Here is a 17,230-nt window from a genome sequence, read left to right as displayed (position 1 = left end):
AGTCATCATCTCATCTAAACGTTTTTCTCATCTGTCAGATTTTAAAATCTGTTCCGATTAAAGTTAATAAAATCACATATATAAAGCAGTTTAAGTGTTATATTGATGAACTAATGTTTGCACCCTCGAAAAAGAAAAAAAAACATTTTACTTGCTTTATTATCATTTTAGTCATTTAAAGTAATAACAGCTCAAACACTGACTTTTTGCATCCTTCTGTGCTGCTGTGTGTGCCTCTACTGCTGTAACTATATATATATATATATATACATATACATACATACATATATATATATATATATATATATATATATATATATATATATATATATATATATATATGTATATGTATATATATATACATATACATATATATATGTATATGTATATATATATACATACATACATACATATATATATATACATATATATATATATATATATATATATATATATATATACATATGTATATATATATATATATACATATGTATATATACAAACACCAAACATAAAAACATCCCTCCATCTTTTTTCTGTCAGTGTTTGGTTTAGGAATGATGTGGCTAAAACAATCAATTTCAAAAACTTTGTGTCATCACAACAGCAGAAAGTAGAATATAACCACCCTTCACCTCTCTACTTCAAGTCCCTCCTGGATATCGGAGACTCTCAGCTTGTATCAGCCTGAATCCTCATTTACACCAAATGTGGAATGAACGCATATCGGAATCTGCATCCACAAAAACTGAAAATCACCGCGTCCAATCAAAGCATTTACGCCAGCTGCGGTGCAAAGCAGATTTGGATCCACACAGTGTTTATTGTTTCCAGATGTTGCACGCAGATCATCGTGAAGTTGAAGAAATGACTTAAGCCAGACAAGAATTGAGACGTGTGCCACCAAGGGGCATCCAGTTAATTCTAAAATAAAACCTGTGTTGCCTCATTCTGTCTGGCTTCTTTTGCTATTATTAATGACAGGGATATTTATTCACAGTGCATGATGAAGAACACATAGTTGTTATTGCAAACAACTTTCCAGAGGTTCTGTACACGTCCCAGTCTGTGTAAAGGGCAGTCCGTTTGGAAGCTGCGTGGATTACAATCCAAATCCATTACGCACTCTGTGTAAATGGGGATTCAACAGGCCAGCTCCACCTTCTTTTCTTAAAATGACAGAGCCCTGAAATGTCTCATTCTGGAGGGTACTGAAAATGTTGAGAATAAAATGGCTAAAGTAACTTCATCTGAGGGGTTTTAGAGCAAAGAACTTCATAAACATGTTACAACTTAAGTAAACAACAATTATGTCCCCTTTAAGGCAATGAGAATATATGGTAATACATTTTAACATGTTGATCAAACATTTCCTCTTTTTTTTTATTGTTTTTGTTTTTTACATTGTTTCAGTTTGGTGTTTTTTTTTACTCACGTCCCTGTCGCTTAAGTTCAGTGCACGCTTCAAGAAGGAATCAGGACTAAACGTGTTCTACCAATTCACCAACCTGCCACTCAAAGGGGTAAATATGAAAAACAAACGTTCCTCCAGTCAGTGTAACAAATAACACCCGACACATTTTGGAAGCCTTTCTCAACGACAGAATTCTAAATTCATTAAAACTATCTTGAGAAACTGATAGTCGTTTTTAATTGTGGAGAGATAAAAGCAGAAAGAGTGATCCTCTTATCAGCATGCCACCAGTTCATCATGTGTTTAAGGAAAAGATTAGGCTCATCAAATTTTTCTTTCTCTTTTATGATCTGTTATTGTCTAATAAAGCGTGAAAGGGGGAGCGTTTAATGCCTACAAAGCACTGATAGCACACTGTTGTTCCACGGCCAGGGGCCAAAAATCTCAAACGCTATTACTGATGGAAATCTGCCATCGGCGACACGTCGGCTGGAAAATCTTTGCGGTCAAACGTCGTTTTCCTGCCTTATCGAATATTGTCTGAATGAGTTTTTGCAGTTTTCTTTTTTTTGTCTCTGAACTGAACATTACAATATTCTTTGCTTTACATGTTAGTTGCTCAATCCAAGCATGGCTAAGTTCAGCAGCGATGTCAATAGATGAAAGTTTCCTTCCAGCAGTAATTGACACCTCTGTGTAAAGGGAGATGGTGTTCTTCCACATTAGTGGCTATAGAGTGTCATAACACACCATCAAGCAGTCCTCTAACCCTGTCAGAACTTATCATGACACGAATTACAAACAGGCACCCAGAAAGCTGAGGGTGTACCTCATCCCCAGTCTGCAACAGAACAACACCCTTTCTGTGTGATTTTCTAAAAGCTCCTGGGAGAAAAAAAATCAAGTAAAGAGCAGTAGAAAACTGAATAAATAAGCATATTGTCGCGGAAAAGCGAGGGTGTCAAGGGTCCTATCTTATTTGTTTTCACCATGGCAAATTAACCCAACCTGGAAGACTTTCTTGTTTTGATGTAATCGTTGTTGTCATTTACCAGCTCTCCTTTTGTGCATCTCTCCCCCCTCTCCCCCCCTCCTTTTTCTCTCCCCATCAGGTCTCCACATAATGGAGCGAGAATGAACAGAGAGCGGCTTAAAAAAAAGCATGAACTGGAGGTTTATTGAGGTCATCTGCTTCCTGTTTATATGGGACCATATAACAGTTCAGTCTTCCCGCCAGGACCTGTTGGCTGCTGAACAACATGTCACCAAGCAATATGACTGGCTCATCTCTGACCGCGGACCTTTCCACCACTCTCGGAGCTATCTGTCCTTTGTGGAAAGATTCCGCCAAGGATTTACGACCAGATATAAAATTTATAGGTGAGTTCACTTTTAGCCGCCGTGTGCTGATGCCACTCTTGCTTTTTAGGAGAGTGTCTGTTTTAATGGGTTTTTCTATTTTCAGATTTTACTTGCAAAAAGCTGAACTGTGTATGGTTTTAGCCCATATCTCTCTCTCTCACACACACACACACACACACACACACACACGCACGCACGCACACACACACACACACACACACACACACACACACACACACACACACACACACACACACACGCACACGCACACGCACACGCACACGCACACACACACACACACTCTCTCTCTCTCTCTCTCTCTCTCTCTCTCTCTCTCTCTCTCTCTCTCTCTCTCTCTCTCTCTCTCTCTCTCTCTCTCTCTCTCTCTCTCTCTCTCTCTCTCTCTCTCTCTCTCTCTCTCTCTCTCTCTCTCTCTCTCTCTCATGGTTGGCTAAAGTCTGTCTCAGGGCAATTAATTCTTTTTGTGTGTAAAAAACAACCCTTTCTTTTCTATAGGATTCATATTGACCACAGTCTTTGACCAAAGTGTTGTTAAAACCCAAAATAACACCAGACAATTTCAATGCTATTGTGGGGGCCTGATCTAATTGTCCTCATGATCCTGAAACACCTTTCATTTGCCAGATATGATTATTTAATATTATTCAATACATTTTTGTTTGTTTTTAGTTTGGTATTTTTTTGCATCCCTAATCCAAACCTTGTCTCTGACTGTAGCATTCTAGACAGCACCCTGCACGATAATTTCAATCAAAATCAATCATCTTTTGTGTGATTTTAAGTACCACTGGTATTTATGTGCAGCTTGTGCTGAAACAGGAGACTATGAAGTATATCCAAAGTGTAACATCCTGCTTCAACAATATGTATTGCATTTGGTGTAACTGATCCAGCCAAGGCTAAATAAAATAGATGTTGATTATGTTGTAATACTAAAAGAAAAAAGCTTCCGTTGTGGTGGGTATGCGTTAAAATAAGGATCAGATTTAAACTTTGAACTTTTCTAGACCATAGTCTCACCAAAATCCCTCCAGACATCTCTTTTCTTGCCCGTGGCTTTTTAAAGACCACATTCACTTGTTGTTTCTCAACACATTTGCAGTGGTTTCTAGCACAAATTAATGCCTTGTGAGTTGATCTCTGTGGGGAAAAAAGCTCTCACACTCCTGCTTCAGGAACTAAAAGTGAAATAGAGGAGAGGTGGGCAGAAAACAACAGTATTTGGTGTCTTATTACCTGATATTCAGACATCTCTCCTCTCATTGGCTAACAGCAACACAATTCTGCAATGTTGATGTTTCATCTCCACAAATAACTCCAGCCTGAAGGAGTTCTGCTGTGCTGTGGACTTGCTTTTGCTAACAGTTAGCTTCTGCTAGTTCTCTGCTCTCCTGGACTCTAAATCAGACTTCCCCATCACGTGAAAAGATGGTTGTGTCCATCCATCCAGCCATTGTCTGAACCCGCTTGTCCATGTAGGGTCGCGGGGGGACTGGTGCCTATCTCCAGCGGTCAATGGGCAATCAGGCGGGGTACACCCTGGACAGAGTGCCAGTCCATCGCAGGGCAACACACAGGACAAACTATCATGCACACACACACACACACACCTAGGGACAATTTAGACAGACCAATCAACCTAACAGTCGTGTTTTTGGATGGGGGAAGCCGGAGTACCCGGAGAAAACCCACACATGCACAGGGAGAACATGCAAACTCCATGCAGAAAGATCCCAGGCTGGGAAGCGAACCCAGGACCTTCTTGCTGCAAGGCAACAGCTCTCTAACCACTGCTCCACTGTGCAGCCCTGGTTGTGCCCATGAAAGCAAATTTTGAATGTGACGTGGATCTGCTGGCTTTTAAATTCCAAGTGTTTTTCCATCTTTTTTTCTATCGGCGGCTCATGGTTACCCTGCATGTTAAATCCAATTTAAAAAATAACAAGTTGTAGCGGTGTTCCAGTGAACTTGCTCTTTAATCCGTGCACACTTTACTAAACCTGAAATCTACAGCAAGAGATTCCTGCCGTACTCTTGCTGCATTCTGCATAATGAGAAAAGTCTAAGTTTCAATAGTTCAAAAGAGTTATGATGCCCTTAATGGGTCAGTAGATTTTATTACTGTTCTCTTTTGGTGACATTTTAGCTCATCAGGATGAAAACCACCAGTGAAATAATTGCTATCAACATTTACCAAGTTACTTTATATTTCTTATTAAAGCTTGACAAACCAGTAGGAGCATCAGCAGGAATTCCCTCCAACTGGAACGTCGCCGTCAAAGCACACCTGTGTGTTTCCTTACAACACACATAAAAACATCTATTTATGCAAAGTTTTGACGCAATGCCTTTTCTCTTTCCTGCCTAATAGCAGTCGTTGTCAAAGGTATAAGTTAAATTAAGTTCTGGATTAACACTGGAACTCCCAGAGAGCAGTCGTTTAACTGGGCTGTTGTTATCCAGGACCTCCTTCCTTGGAATACACATCCACACTCAGAGGTCAACATTGGTGGCGCTCAGACGAAGGCGACAGGAAGGAGCCAAAACTGTCAGTGAAACCACTTTTACTAATCTTTGTGAAAACACATTAATTTGTTCCTGCATGCTTCAGACAAAGCATTTGCCAGAATACTCTTTTTAATAAAATACAAGATAAAATATGCCATTAAAATATATTGAGGAAAACTCTAATCACCACTTACGTTCATCTAAAGGGATCTAACCAACCCACTGAGCCTTTAAGTAAAATAAATTACAGAGCAAACAGAAGCCAGAGCAACGCCGCTGTACAGACTGTTCATTTGAGATTTAAACTTTAATAGATCATTGATCTAAATGATGAGGAATGAAATGAGAAGGAATAACATGCTACTGCCTATGCCTATAATAGAAGAACACTATACTAAGAAGTTGATATAAAATAACCTTTTCAATCAAATTTGAATTTTATAGTAAACCAACATTTTCAAGGTGCAATGAAAAATACATAAATAAATGAAAAATACCAATTTTCTTTCCTTAGCGTCTAAAAGAAATATTTATCCCTAAATTGAACAAATCAGCTGTGTTCATGATCTAAAACATGCTGGAACCAGAATGCAGCGCCAGGTATGTCAGCTCAAATTTTTCCAAGTCCCAACAGAGCGACCCGCAAGTCTGAAGTTGCAAGTGGAATATTCTGGCCAGAGGGGGCACTATGGGCTGAGTGGCCTTTCATTAACCCTGTAAAAGGTCATTTTAGCACAAACTGGCTCAAGAAAATGATTAAAAAATATGAAAAAATTGCTAAGTATCTCTTTTAAATATGTGTATTCCAGCTTTTTAAGATAATAAAAAATTTCATAACAAGAGTTGCAAAAGGCATGTTTACATTTCAGAATTGAAAAGGTGATAGAGACAAATGCACATGGCTAAGAAGCAGGAATAGATGGTAAAATGTCCAATCCTTTTTATTCCACTTTTATTCAGGGTCAGGGGCTACAGAGTTTAATTGTCCAGCAGATCACCAGAAAAAGTTCTGGAGCAAGACTGACTGAGATTTTGCATCTAAATTGGCTTCCTGAGGAGATTAAGACTGGAAATGCTTTTCCATCTCTGGAAAACTCAAACCCTAATATTCAACATAATAAATTGCAAAGCACTTCTGAAATTCACCCAAACTTTAGTTTCAACTCCTGTTTGTGAATTTAAGACAATTTTGAACAGGCACTAGCTCAGGAGGTGTAGCGGGTTGTCTAGTAATTGGATGGTTGGTTCAGTCGTGGCCTCCGCCAGAGAAAGCTGCTGTTGTGTCCTTAGGCAAGGCACCTAACCTGCCTTGCCTGCCGGTGGTGGTCGGAGGGACCAGTGGCGTCTGTGTCTGGCAGTCTCGCCTCTGTTAGTGCGCCCCAGGGCAGCTGTGGCTACACTGTATCTCATCACAACAGGGTGTGAATGGGTGGATGACTAACTGACTTGTGAAGAGTCTTGGGAGGGTCACAGAACCCTAAGAAGGTGCTATTCAAATGCAGGCCATTTTTTTCTAATTTAAATTAGATTTTTGTTGAAATCTGGCTCAATCTTTTTCTGTTTCTGAACTTCTTGCCAAATGAAATGGTTCAACATTTGACTTTAGCAAAGTCTTTCATTCCTCCATTTGCTTTCTTTTGTTGCTTTAGCTCACAAATCTCTTGACAAACAGATAAACAGTCCCAAATCAAAAAGACGCCCAGAAGCAGATTTACCCCTGAAAAAAAATCCTCATTCTAAGAACAATGTACTCTGATTTCCTTGCATCCGTCATCACTCCACTAACTCAGAATTAGAAGAGGACTGAGACAGAGTGAGGCTGTCATTTACCGCATAGTTTGCCTCTTCTCTTACACAGTTTGTTTTCGCTCTTCCCTCCGCCTTCCTCAGTAGCCTGCCACAGCCCTTGGTCCCCACTGGCTTTCATGCCTTGATACTGTCACACGAACAGTAAACAATACATTTGCATATTGTGCAACTTGACAAAGCAGGATGTTTCACCGAGGCATAAATCTCCGAGGCAAAACTTCTGAAGCTTTCTCTCCATTGCCACTGTACAGTACTCAAGTTCTCTCTGTGATGCTGCAGTGATTTATCAAAAGTGTGTGTGTGTGTGTGTGTGTGTGTGTGCGTGTGTGCGTGTGTGTGTGTGTGTGTGTGTGTGTGTGTGTGTGTGTGTCTGGTGCTGCTGGGACTATCGCTGGGCCGAGCTGTCTTCATCTGTGTCTGACTCTTAACAAACCATTTGTGGCATCAGATTCAGCCATCAGGGCCACAGATATCTCTCCCCATAACAAGACAATTTAATCATGCGTTGAGGAGCAACATTTTGTTGTTTCCCTCATTAAAAATTAAAACAAAGAATGATCCACACATCTGTCAAGCGAAAAACTGGCCAGGGAATTTTTATCCTCGACGACTCAATCTTATTAAAAAGAAGAAGAAGAAGAAAAAAAAGTCGTGCTTGTGTCTTTGCAGCTTAATTGTCGAAGCAAAAACGTGATGAAATGAGACAAGGGGAATATTTATTTAATTATTTGCTTCTTGACAAATCTACAAATTTTGGTAAATTTTGGAGCACAAATCAAAGCTGAGGTTATCAACTATACTTGCTTGATATCTTAATGGCTGATTGGTCCAGTTCCAACTTTAATCTGCGCTGGAGTCTACAGCACATGTAAAATAAAACACTACTTCCTGTTTGATTGTGTAGCTAGCAGCAATAAACACTTCATGGAAGGGGTAAACATCATTTTCTACTTAAATCAAAATACTGAAATGAAATCCTTTGAAGTTGCGCTGACATCTGACCTCCGTCTGCAGCTTTGCCTCAGAGTGTGTGGTGGCTTTAGAACCACAGTGCTAATGTGCTGCTAGTCAAAGGCTTTTCAGAGCTACGCTAGGTTTTTATTTATTTGATCTCTCTTGTAAATGTTTTAATGAAAGCAAACCTTAATCAATCTCGTAATTAGAAAGAGAAGAAAAGAAGGTCTAAGTAATGATACTGGTGCTTCCCCAGACGTGTTTCTTCAGACTTTTTTGATGCCTTTTTCTGGCAAATTCCTGTTGTCTCCATCTTTGCAGTCTGTCTCTTCCTCATGTTTGATCTAGCAGAAGTAGCAATGGCACGAACTGTTTAGTAAATCCCAGACATTTTAACATACCTGCCTTCAGCACTTTTGTTTGTTTCTCAAATGTTTGGCTTCAACTTTACAATTAGTCACAATGTTTAATCACATCCAAACTCCCTCTTGTTTTGTTCACTTACTCGGTGTGTATTGGATTGATTGTACCACGGCAAAAAAGCTGGGACAAGTCTTTGTCATCCAAACTTTGGCTCCTGTTCCACTGGATGATGACCTCACTCTGTTCTCTATCATCAATTAAAGCATGGCTGCAGTGGAGAACATTTTGTAAAGCCGCCTTTAACCTCAATAACGATTCTGCTACACTTTTAGGACTCACCAAAAAAGGATTTTCTGTGTTTCTAAGACAATTATGTACACTCACCCAACTTTATACTTCAGCAAAGATCCACAAAGATCCTTCCACCTACAATCACACTATGATCCAAGTCTTTACTGACTCATCTCTCTCAGACCACAAAAGCATGGAGCAACGTGCAGGAATATCATGACACACTCGTGAAGCTACAGCGTAGTTGGGGGTTGGGACCTTGACAGTGTGGTTAGTCCTAATTCAAATTCCCAATGGTCAGAACGTGAACTCCGGCTCTCACTGGTGCGGTTCACAGCTGAGTGTGAAGCAGCTGGGATGAGAATCAGCTCCTCTAAATTTAAGACCATGGTCTTGAGTCGGAAAAGGGTAGAAGCCCTTCTCCGGGTCAGAGATGAGGTCCTGCCCAAGTGGAGGAGTTTAAGTATCTCGGGGTCTTGTTCACGAGTGAGGGAAAACTGGAGTGTGAGATAGATAGGCGGGTTGGTGCTGCATCTGCAGTGACGCGGGCATTGTAAAGGTCTGTCGGGGTGAAGAGAGAGCTTCAGAAGGCAAAGCTCTTGATTTACCGGTCGTTCTACGTTCCTACCATCACCTATGGTTATGAGCTTTGGGTAGTGTCCAAAAGAATGAGATCGCAGATTTAAGCGGCCAAAATGAGTTTCCTCCACAGTGTGGCTGGGTTCTCCCTTAGAGATAGGGGGAGAAGCTATGTCATGCGGGAGGGGCTCGGAGTAGACCTGCTGCTCCTCCACATCAAAAGGAGCCAGTTGAGGTGGCACTGGCACAGGGGCGGATTTAGGACAGAAGAAGATCCAGGGCTGAACACACACATGCACACGCGCGCACACACACGTGACACTCACTAGTCAACATCATATATATTTGTCTTGTACCACATCATTTTTAATCTGAAGCTACATATTAAGCATATTCAGGGCAGAATATTGTTCCTGTTAGTGTTTAGTGTGGGATGATAGTAAATATTCCCTTTCTTTCTCCAACAACTTTACCTGATAAGCTAACTTTAGGCAAACCAGCAGCACAACAAATATTTTCAAATAAAACTCACAAACCTGAGTCAATACCAGTCTCATCAAAGCTGGGGTTCTGTCGTTGTACTTTTTGTCTAAAAAACGTCCTTATGTACATCTTCACTCATGCGTTTCAGGCAGAGACTGTAGAAGAAGCCAGCTGCTGAAGGGCTTCTTCTTGAGTGGTGGAGGCTCAGGCAGGCTGTATACAAACTACTGCCAGCTGCTCCCTCTCTGTTGGACTTTGGTACTGCATGTTACTTACACGTTTGAGATCCGGGGCTTTTCATAAAACATTCGGGGCTTGAGCCCAAGTAGCCGGGCCTAACGCCGCCCCTGCTCGGTCATCTGGTTAGGATGCGTCCTGGGTGCCTCCCTGGTGAGGTTTTCCACACACGTCCAACTGGGAAAAGACCATGATGTGGATGATTATTTTTGTTATGAGCAGCAGTAGCTCAGGAGGTGGAGCAGGCTGTCCAGTAGTCAGAGGGTTGCAGGTTTAATCCTGGCTCCCACCAGATAATGCAGCTGCTGTGTTCTTGGGCAAGACATATAGCCCCCGGCCTGCTGGTGGTGGTCGGAGGGAACGGTGGTGTCTGTGCTCAGAAAACTCACCTCTGTCACTGCGCCCCAGGGCAGCTGTTGCTACAATGTAAATGGTAAATGGTCTGTGTTTGTATAGCGCCTTGTTAGCGTTCTCCAACCCCCCAAGTTGCTTCACAACACAATCAGTCATTCACTCATTCACACACACATTCACACCCTGGTGGGGACGAACTATGATGCAACCCAAGCTGTCATGGGGCACACTGACAGAGGCGAGGCCTGCCGAACACAGGCCCCACTGGTCCCTTTGTTCACCACCAGCAGGCAAGGTGGGTTAAGTGTCTTGCCCATGGACACAACAGCTGCATTCTCTGGTGGGAGCCGGGATCAAACCTGCGATTACTGGACAAACCGCTCTACCTCGTGAGTTACTGCTGACCTATCACCAGTGTGAATGGATGAATGATTCACTGTTTACTTCACCATATTAGTGGACTGACTGAAAAACACTTTTATCTATGAAACTTCTTTATTTTGTTTCAAATTTTAGATAGTGTCTGGAAAGCGTGATTTGTTTAGCGAAAGGTCTTAATACACTTTGGTGAATTTTATTCAAAGGTTGCCCACCAGTGAAGTCCAGCAAATAATACATCTTCAGTCATTGAAGGGGAGAAATTCAGTGACATCAGCTGGTGTAGAGTTTGGTTGGAATGAAATCATACGTACCCTCAGTCGTCTTTGGCACATGATTGCCCAGCCGTGCTCCACTCGAACCAACCAACGAGGTCTGAATCGCTTTGCAAATTTCCCCGGGGACTTTCTCTGCCTCAGTGATTTAGTGGTGGAAAGTGGTTGAATCAGATTTGCAGCGAGACAAAGAATCCATTGCTTTTGGGTTCACTTATCAAGAGAGATTACCCCCGAGGCACGCCGCATGGACAATGCCAACCTGATCAGCAACAAACAAATCTGCCCTTTCTTTAATAACACTGGCACCGTGCCTATTTAAAGAATAAAGATGGAATTAGAAGGTTCCAGCTGCTTGTGGAGAACTCTGAAAATGTCACTGTCACTTGAAGGAGAAAGACACGCTGCAAGACACTCCTCCCTTTAGACTAAAAGAACTGTTTGCATTGTGCTCTGTGGAAGTAATTGTCACCGTGTTTCTTTTTTCCCACATATTTAATTTGTGTTTACATTTCCTATAGTGTTCATCAATCACGAGAAAGCCACTTTCATTTCTAGATTCATATCACCATTGTGTGAGACCCAATCTGAATAAAGGTGTATCAGTGTGAGCTCCACTTGGCAGGAAAATCCAATGCCCTGTTTTGCTCAAACTAGCATCTCTGGTACTTTTGCTTGTATTCTATTATGGGGTCGAATGTGTTTCAGATGATGCGTGCTTTCTGTTTGGTCTTTGTTCACAGAACTCTATCTCAGGTTCTTGTCTGCCTGAGCAAAAAATCCAATATAAATGCAAATCTGTTAGCCATTAATGCATTTTAAAGGCCTCAAATCAGCATCTCACTGTAATCAAAAAAGCAAGATGAGGGTTGTTATTTAGAATGAAAAAAAGATATTTATGAAAATGCCCTGCATCAATTGATCTCACTTTGAAAAGCAATGTAGACGTGAATGAATAGAAAGGTTTGATGTGCTTGTCATCGAACCACGGCTCATCAGCATTAAATCAAATTGCAGGTTAAGAACACAACCCTGAATTGACCAGCGAATAAATAATGCTACACAAAACCAATGTGTGGACAGTGATAATAATAGGGGAAGTCTGATTTTTGGACTCCAGTTGAGAATGGAATGAATATGACCTTGGTGCGTTCATTTAGGGAACCGACAAGTAGAATGAGACTCGTTTGAAAAAAAGAATGAAATTGAGCCATTCTGCTTCTGATAATTGCAAAGCAATGGGACACTGCTGGTTATTATACTTTATTACTGACTGGCTTTCTGAAATACAATCTATTACCAAATGACACCACATTTATGCAGTTTAAAGGAAAAATGTATCAATGCTATTGTTGCCATTTTAATAGGCCATCAAAGAGACCATTTTCAAAAGGGTCTCTGCCTTTGTACCAACAGCTGGAGCACAAAACAGCTTCAGTTTTCAGTTGGCTTTGTGCCATTGTGGCTTTTGATGATACAGCACAAGAAGCACGTCTACGGTTGTACTGATGTTACATTTATAGATTTCCCAAGACAATTATGAGCATTGTCTGCATTACGTTTCATTAAAGCTACATTGATAACCTAATATGTGTTTAAATGACAGAATATATTTAGGTTTAAAAGAAAATGTGCTATTTAAATGTGTTTTTCTCCTTAAACCGTCCACTATTTCATGTTATTTAGTGGCAGTGATGCGGGCGTTGTACTGGTCTGTCGTGGCAAAAAAAGAGAGCTGAGCCAGAAGGTGAAGCATTTACCAATCGATCTATGTTCCTACCCTCATATTGTCACGAGCTTTGGGTAGTGACCAAAAGAATGAGAAGGCGGATACAAGCAACCAAAATGAGTATTCTCCACAGGGGGTCATTCTGGAGGGGCTCGGAGTAGAACTGCTGCTGTTCCACATTGAGAGGAGCCAGTTGAGGTGGCTCGGGCATCTACTCAGGATGCCTCATGAACATTTCCCTGGTGAGGTTTTCTGGGCACGTCCAGCTGAGAGGAGACATAAATGATGGCCCAGGACATGCTGGAGGAACAATTTTTCTCGGCTGGCCTGGGAACGCCTTAGGATTCCCCCAGAGGAGCTGGCCCAAGTAGATGGGTAAATTTCAGTAAAATGTACAAATGAAAAAAACTTATTTTGTGCCGCTACTACTCAAAGCAACCGCATAAGACCCCAAAATGCAGAAGATTCTTGCACGCTGTGAGATCTGGTTTTCCTCATGAATGTCCATCCATCCATCCATCCATCCACTTTCTGAACCCGCTTGTCCATGTGGGGTTGGGGGGGTGGGGGTGGGGGGGGTGGGGGGTGGGTGGTGGCTGGTGCCTATCTCCAGCGGTCAACGGGCAATCAGGCGGGGTACACCCTGGACAGAGAGCCAGTCCATCGCAGGGCAACAAAGAGACACACAGGACAAACAATCACACACACTCACACCTAAGGACAATATAGACAGACCAATTAACCTAACAGTCATGTTTTTGGACTGTGGGAGGAAGCCGGGGTACCCGGAGAGAACCCACGCATGCACAGGGAGAACACGCAAACTCCATGCAGAAAGATCCCAGGCCAGGAAGCGAACCCAGGACCTTCTCGCTGCAAGGTAACAACTCTAACCACTGCGCCACTGTGCAACCCTCCTCACGAATATCTAATTAGTAAACTATTGCTAATTAATTTTTGTAGCAGGTTTTGGCAGAGTGCCAGGGTCACTTTACTCCTTTGGATTGACATAAGTCAATGCATTAAATGTGAGTGCTTTCCTAATATGTGGACCTTGCACACAATCAGGTATGCAACGTTTATTACCTCTTTGCATAAAAACCAAGATCATTTTTTAAATGAGGGTCTAAGCATTAAGTGACAAATATTTATGGTTGTTTAACGTGCAGATTTCCAACATAAAGCCATTCTTCTGGCCTAAACTTAACTTGAGCAAAATATCTATTTTTGTAAAATTACCATCAGACTTGAGTCGCTCATTCGTGATTTTGGTGATCCAGTCGACGCTCCAGCTGCTCAAAGCAGATTTCAAAGATGCTTTTGCATCACTTCCAACATTTCATACATGACTGACATCAAATCCAAAACAACAGTAGCACTGAGCAGTGTAGCTGGAAGAAGGCTTTTTTGTATACCCTGAAAAGCAACAGTCCCTAGGCAGTTGCAGAAATATAATCCCTATTGTACTGTCCCAGTAGTTGTCTGCACAAGCAAAGCTTGAAGAATCCTCCTTTGTAGCTGTGTTATTAATGATGCCTGTGTTGTTTCCACGGCAACATGAGTAGAGAAGCTGGTGCTGTTGTTGGTGATCTCCTGGCAGGTTGAATACTTTTCCTTAGACAGTTTGACATGAAGCCTAACTCTTCCTTTGGTCACTAATTAAACATTACTAACTATTTCTGCTCTGGAAAAGTAAAATAAACTATTTTTTAAATGTTTCTTTAAACAAGAAACTAATAAATAAAGAAGCATGAGAACCAAGAAGACCATTTATGTTATGTATTGAAGTTTTTAACTTTTAAATTGGATTGTATTATTAATAAAACTTTAATACATAAACAAAATGTTAAGTACTTCCTCTGGGTGTATGACAAAAGATTATGACTTTATTCTAGAGCAATTTGAATTATAGTTTACTTTCTTTACATTCTGTATTTACACTATAATATGGAATGATTATAAAACATTTTAAAAACTTAGCACCCTGTAGACTTAATATAAGAAATAGAGAAATTTGATTTCAGAATAAATACATAGAAATACCAAAACGTTAACAGATCAGACACTTTCAAAGTTACTGGAAACACATTTTTTTATTTTTTTTAATCTACATGTACATCATTACAATCCTTCTCAACAAAAATATTGACACACACACACACAGATGCAACGGCTGCCCACGTGTGTTTAATCTGGCAGAATTCTGCCCTGCAGCCTCATGTTTAAAAAACAAAGCAGAAAACAAGGTGCAACATTTGTCCAACTCAGGTCTGGCATTAGCTGGGTTGAGCCGTCTGTAATTGGATAGAGAGCACGGGGGATGATTTGATATATTCGGCAGATTTGCTGAGAAAGGCTGCGGCAATGTTTAATTCAGCAGGCTCCATCCAGAGGAGGAGAAGGAGAGAGGCGGTCGGGATTTCAGGAAGGATAAAACAGACTGAGGAAAGAGGACAGAGACATCCATGGGTCTGGGATGCCATCAGGCAACAGGACAGGAAGGTGCTAAAAGTGTGTGATGAAAGAAAGGTATGTAAGTGCTGGAGACATGGAAGGGGGATCCAGTGACTCCAGTATCAAAACAAAGCAAGGCAGTGCTGACAGGGAAGCCAGCAGAAAGGTGATGTTCAAGGTTAGCAACAACACAGAGGACTCGGAGTGCTTCGTATGACTCACAAATGCCCAAATCCAATGTAGCTCAGTGCATTTTTCTCTCAACACACACACACACACACACACACACACACACACACACACACACACACACACACACACACACACACACACACACACACACACACACACAGACACACACACACACACACACACACTAAAAAGGCTAAGCCGTGTATTATTAAAGCACGCATCTCATCACACCTGCACTCATGTGTTTTTCATGTGTCAAGATGTTTTCATTTGCATTCTTTTAGACAAGGATTGTTGACTTTAGTAGAAAAATGCACCATTTATCTATTTTTATTTCCTGGTGTCCATAACTACCATTGCACACAGCATACATTTATTTATTGTCTTTAGTTTCGAGATAAAAGATGGTAGCATTGCATTAACGCGGCAATGGAAAAGAAATGGCTTTTAACAAAACCACACAAACTTTGTCAAATATTTTAGCATCATTACTTTTGAATTTAGACAATCTTAAACGTTGTTTCTTGTTTTTAAGCAAAACTTCATAAAAGTTTCACTCTAGGCCCCTAAGGACCCAGCCATTCTACTTGTGTTTTGTGGATTTGGTGAAGATGTTGAATCGGGTTTTTCAGGGTGCCCTGTGGAGGGTACTCCAGGAGTATGGGGTACCAGTTCCTTTGATACAGGCTGTTAGGTCCCTGAATGACTGATAGAGTTTGGTCCACATTGTCGGCAGTAAGTCGGACTCTTTCCCGGTGAGAGTGGGACTCTGCCAAGGCTGCCCTTTGTCACCGATTCTGATAATAACTTTTATTGACAGGATTTAGGCTCAGCCAAGGTGTTAAGGGGATCCGTTTTGGTGGCCTGAGGATCAGGTCTCTGCTTTTTCCACAAGATGTGGTCCTGTTGGCTTCATCAGAACGTGATCTCTGGCTTTTGTCGGAGCGGTGTGAGTGTGAAGCAGCTGGGATGAGAATCAGCTCCTCTAAATCCGAGGCTCAGGCATCTAGTTTGGATGCCTCCCTAGTGAGGTTTTCTGGGCACGTCCAACCAGGAGGAGACCTAAAGAAGAGGTCCATGTAAACCTTTTTTTTTTTTACATGGACTTTTTCACAGACACACGTCTCAAAGTGCTTTACAGTAAAAACAAACATACAATGAACAATAAAAGTGGTAGGTGACTAATGGCGGGGTGGGCTTATGTAGCCTGGCCTGCCAGACTCCACCTCTGTTTAATTCTGCACAGAGAGAGTCTGGGAACTCTCCTATTCAAATAGCCCCACCCCGTGAGAGTTCCAACCGAGCCAATCAGCACTGAGTATCGTACATCACACACCACAATGCCGAGTTTATCATAAAAATGTTGACTGAAGTGGAGTTTGTTGCAGTTCTTTCCTTTGTTGTAAACGATTTGAACATGTCTTTCAAGCCACAACAAGTAGAAGCTAGGGATGAGCCGGATACTCGTTTCAGACGAGTATCCGGTACGGATAAAGCATTTTTGACGAATACGAGCATGAAACGAGTAAACCTCGTAAATATCTGTAATCGTGCTGAAGGAAAATCCTCAATGGGTAACTGACTGTCTTCACGCTCTGTGATTGGCCAGTCACATAGAGCGCCCGCCCCTCCCTACACACAAAACTCTCTAGCCGGCCGGGAGCGCAGTCCGTCCGGCTCATCTTCGCACACACACAGACAGTAACGGATCTCGCTGTGATTGCTTCACTGTTGCTCACGTTTCTGCAGTTTTCCCTAGGTTTTCTTCAGCTCGCCTCTTTTTCGGTTGAATATTTAAAGTAACTTTTTTCGTAATTTACATGGTGC

General features: G+C 41.5%; 1 protein-coding gene across 1 annotated transcript in view; it reads left to right on the top strand.

Annotated features, from left to right (window-relative positions):
• Nucleotides 1–17,230, top strand: part of brinp1 (bone morphogenetic protein/retinoic acid inducible neural-specific 1) — a 194,516-nt gene that overhangs the window by 43,973 nt on the left and 133,313 nt on the right. The window contains exon 2 of the mRNA XM_015942788.3: nt 2,527–2,794. Coding sequence (XP_015798274.1) covers nt 2,577–2,794 — 218 coding nt within the window. The 5' untranslated portion in view covers nt 2,527–2,576. The remainder of the gene's footprint in view (nt 1–2,526; nt 2,795–17,230) is intronic.

This window comes from Nothobranchius furzeri, chromosome 6, assembly GCF_043380555.1.
Source record: "Nothobranchius furzeri strain GRZ-AD chromosome 6, NfurGRZ-RIMD1, whole genome shotgun sequence".
Lineage (NCBI taxonomy): Eukaryota > Metazoa > Chordata > Actinopteri > Cyprinodontiformes > Nothobranchiidae > Nothobranchius > Nothobranchius furzeri.
Note: the sequence above shows the minus strand (reverse complement) of the source record. Positions and strands in the feature narration are given on the sequence as shown.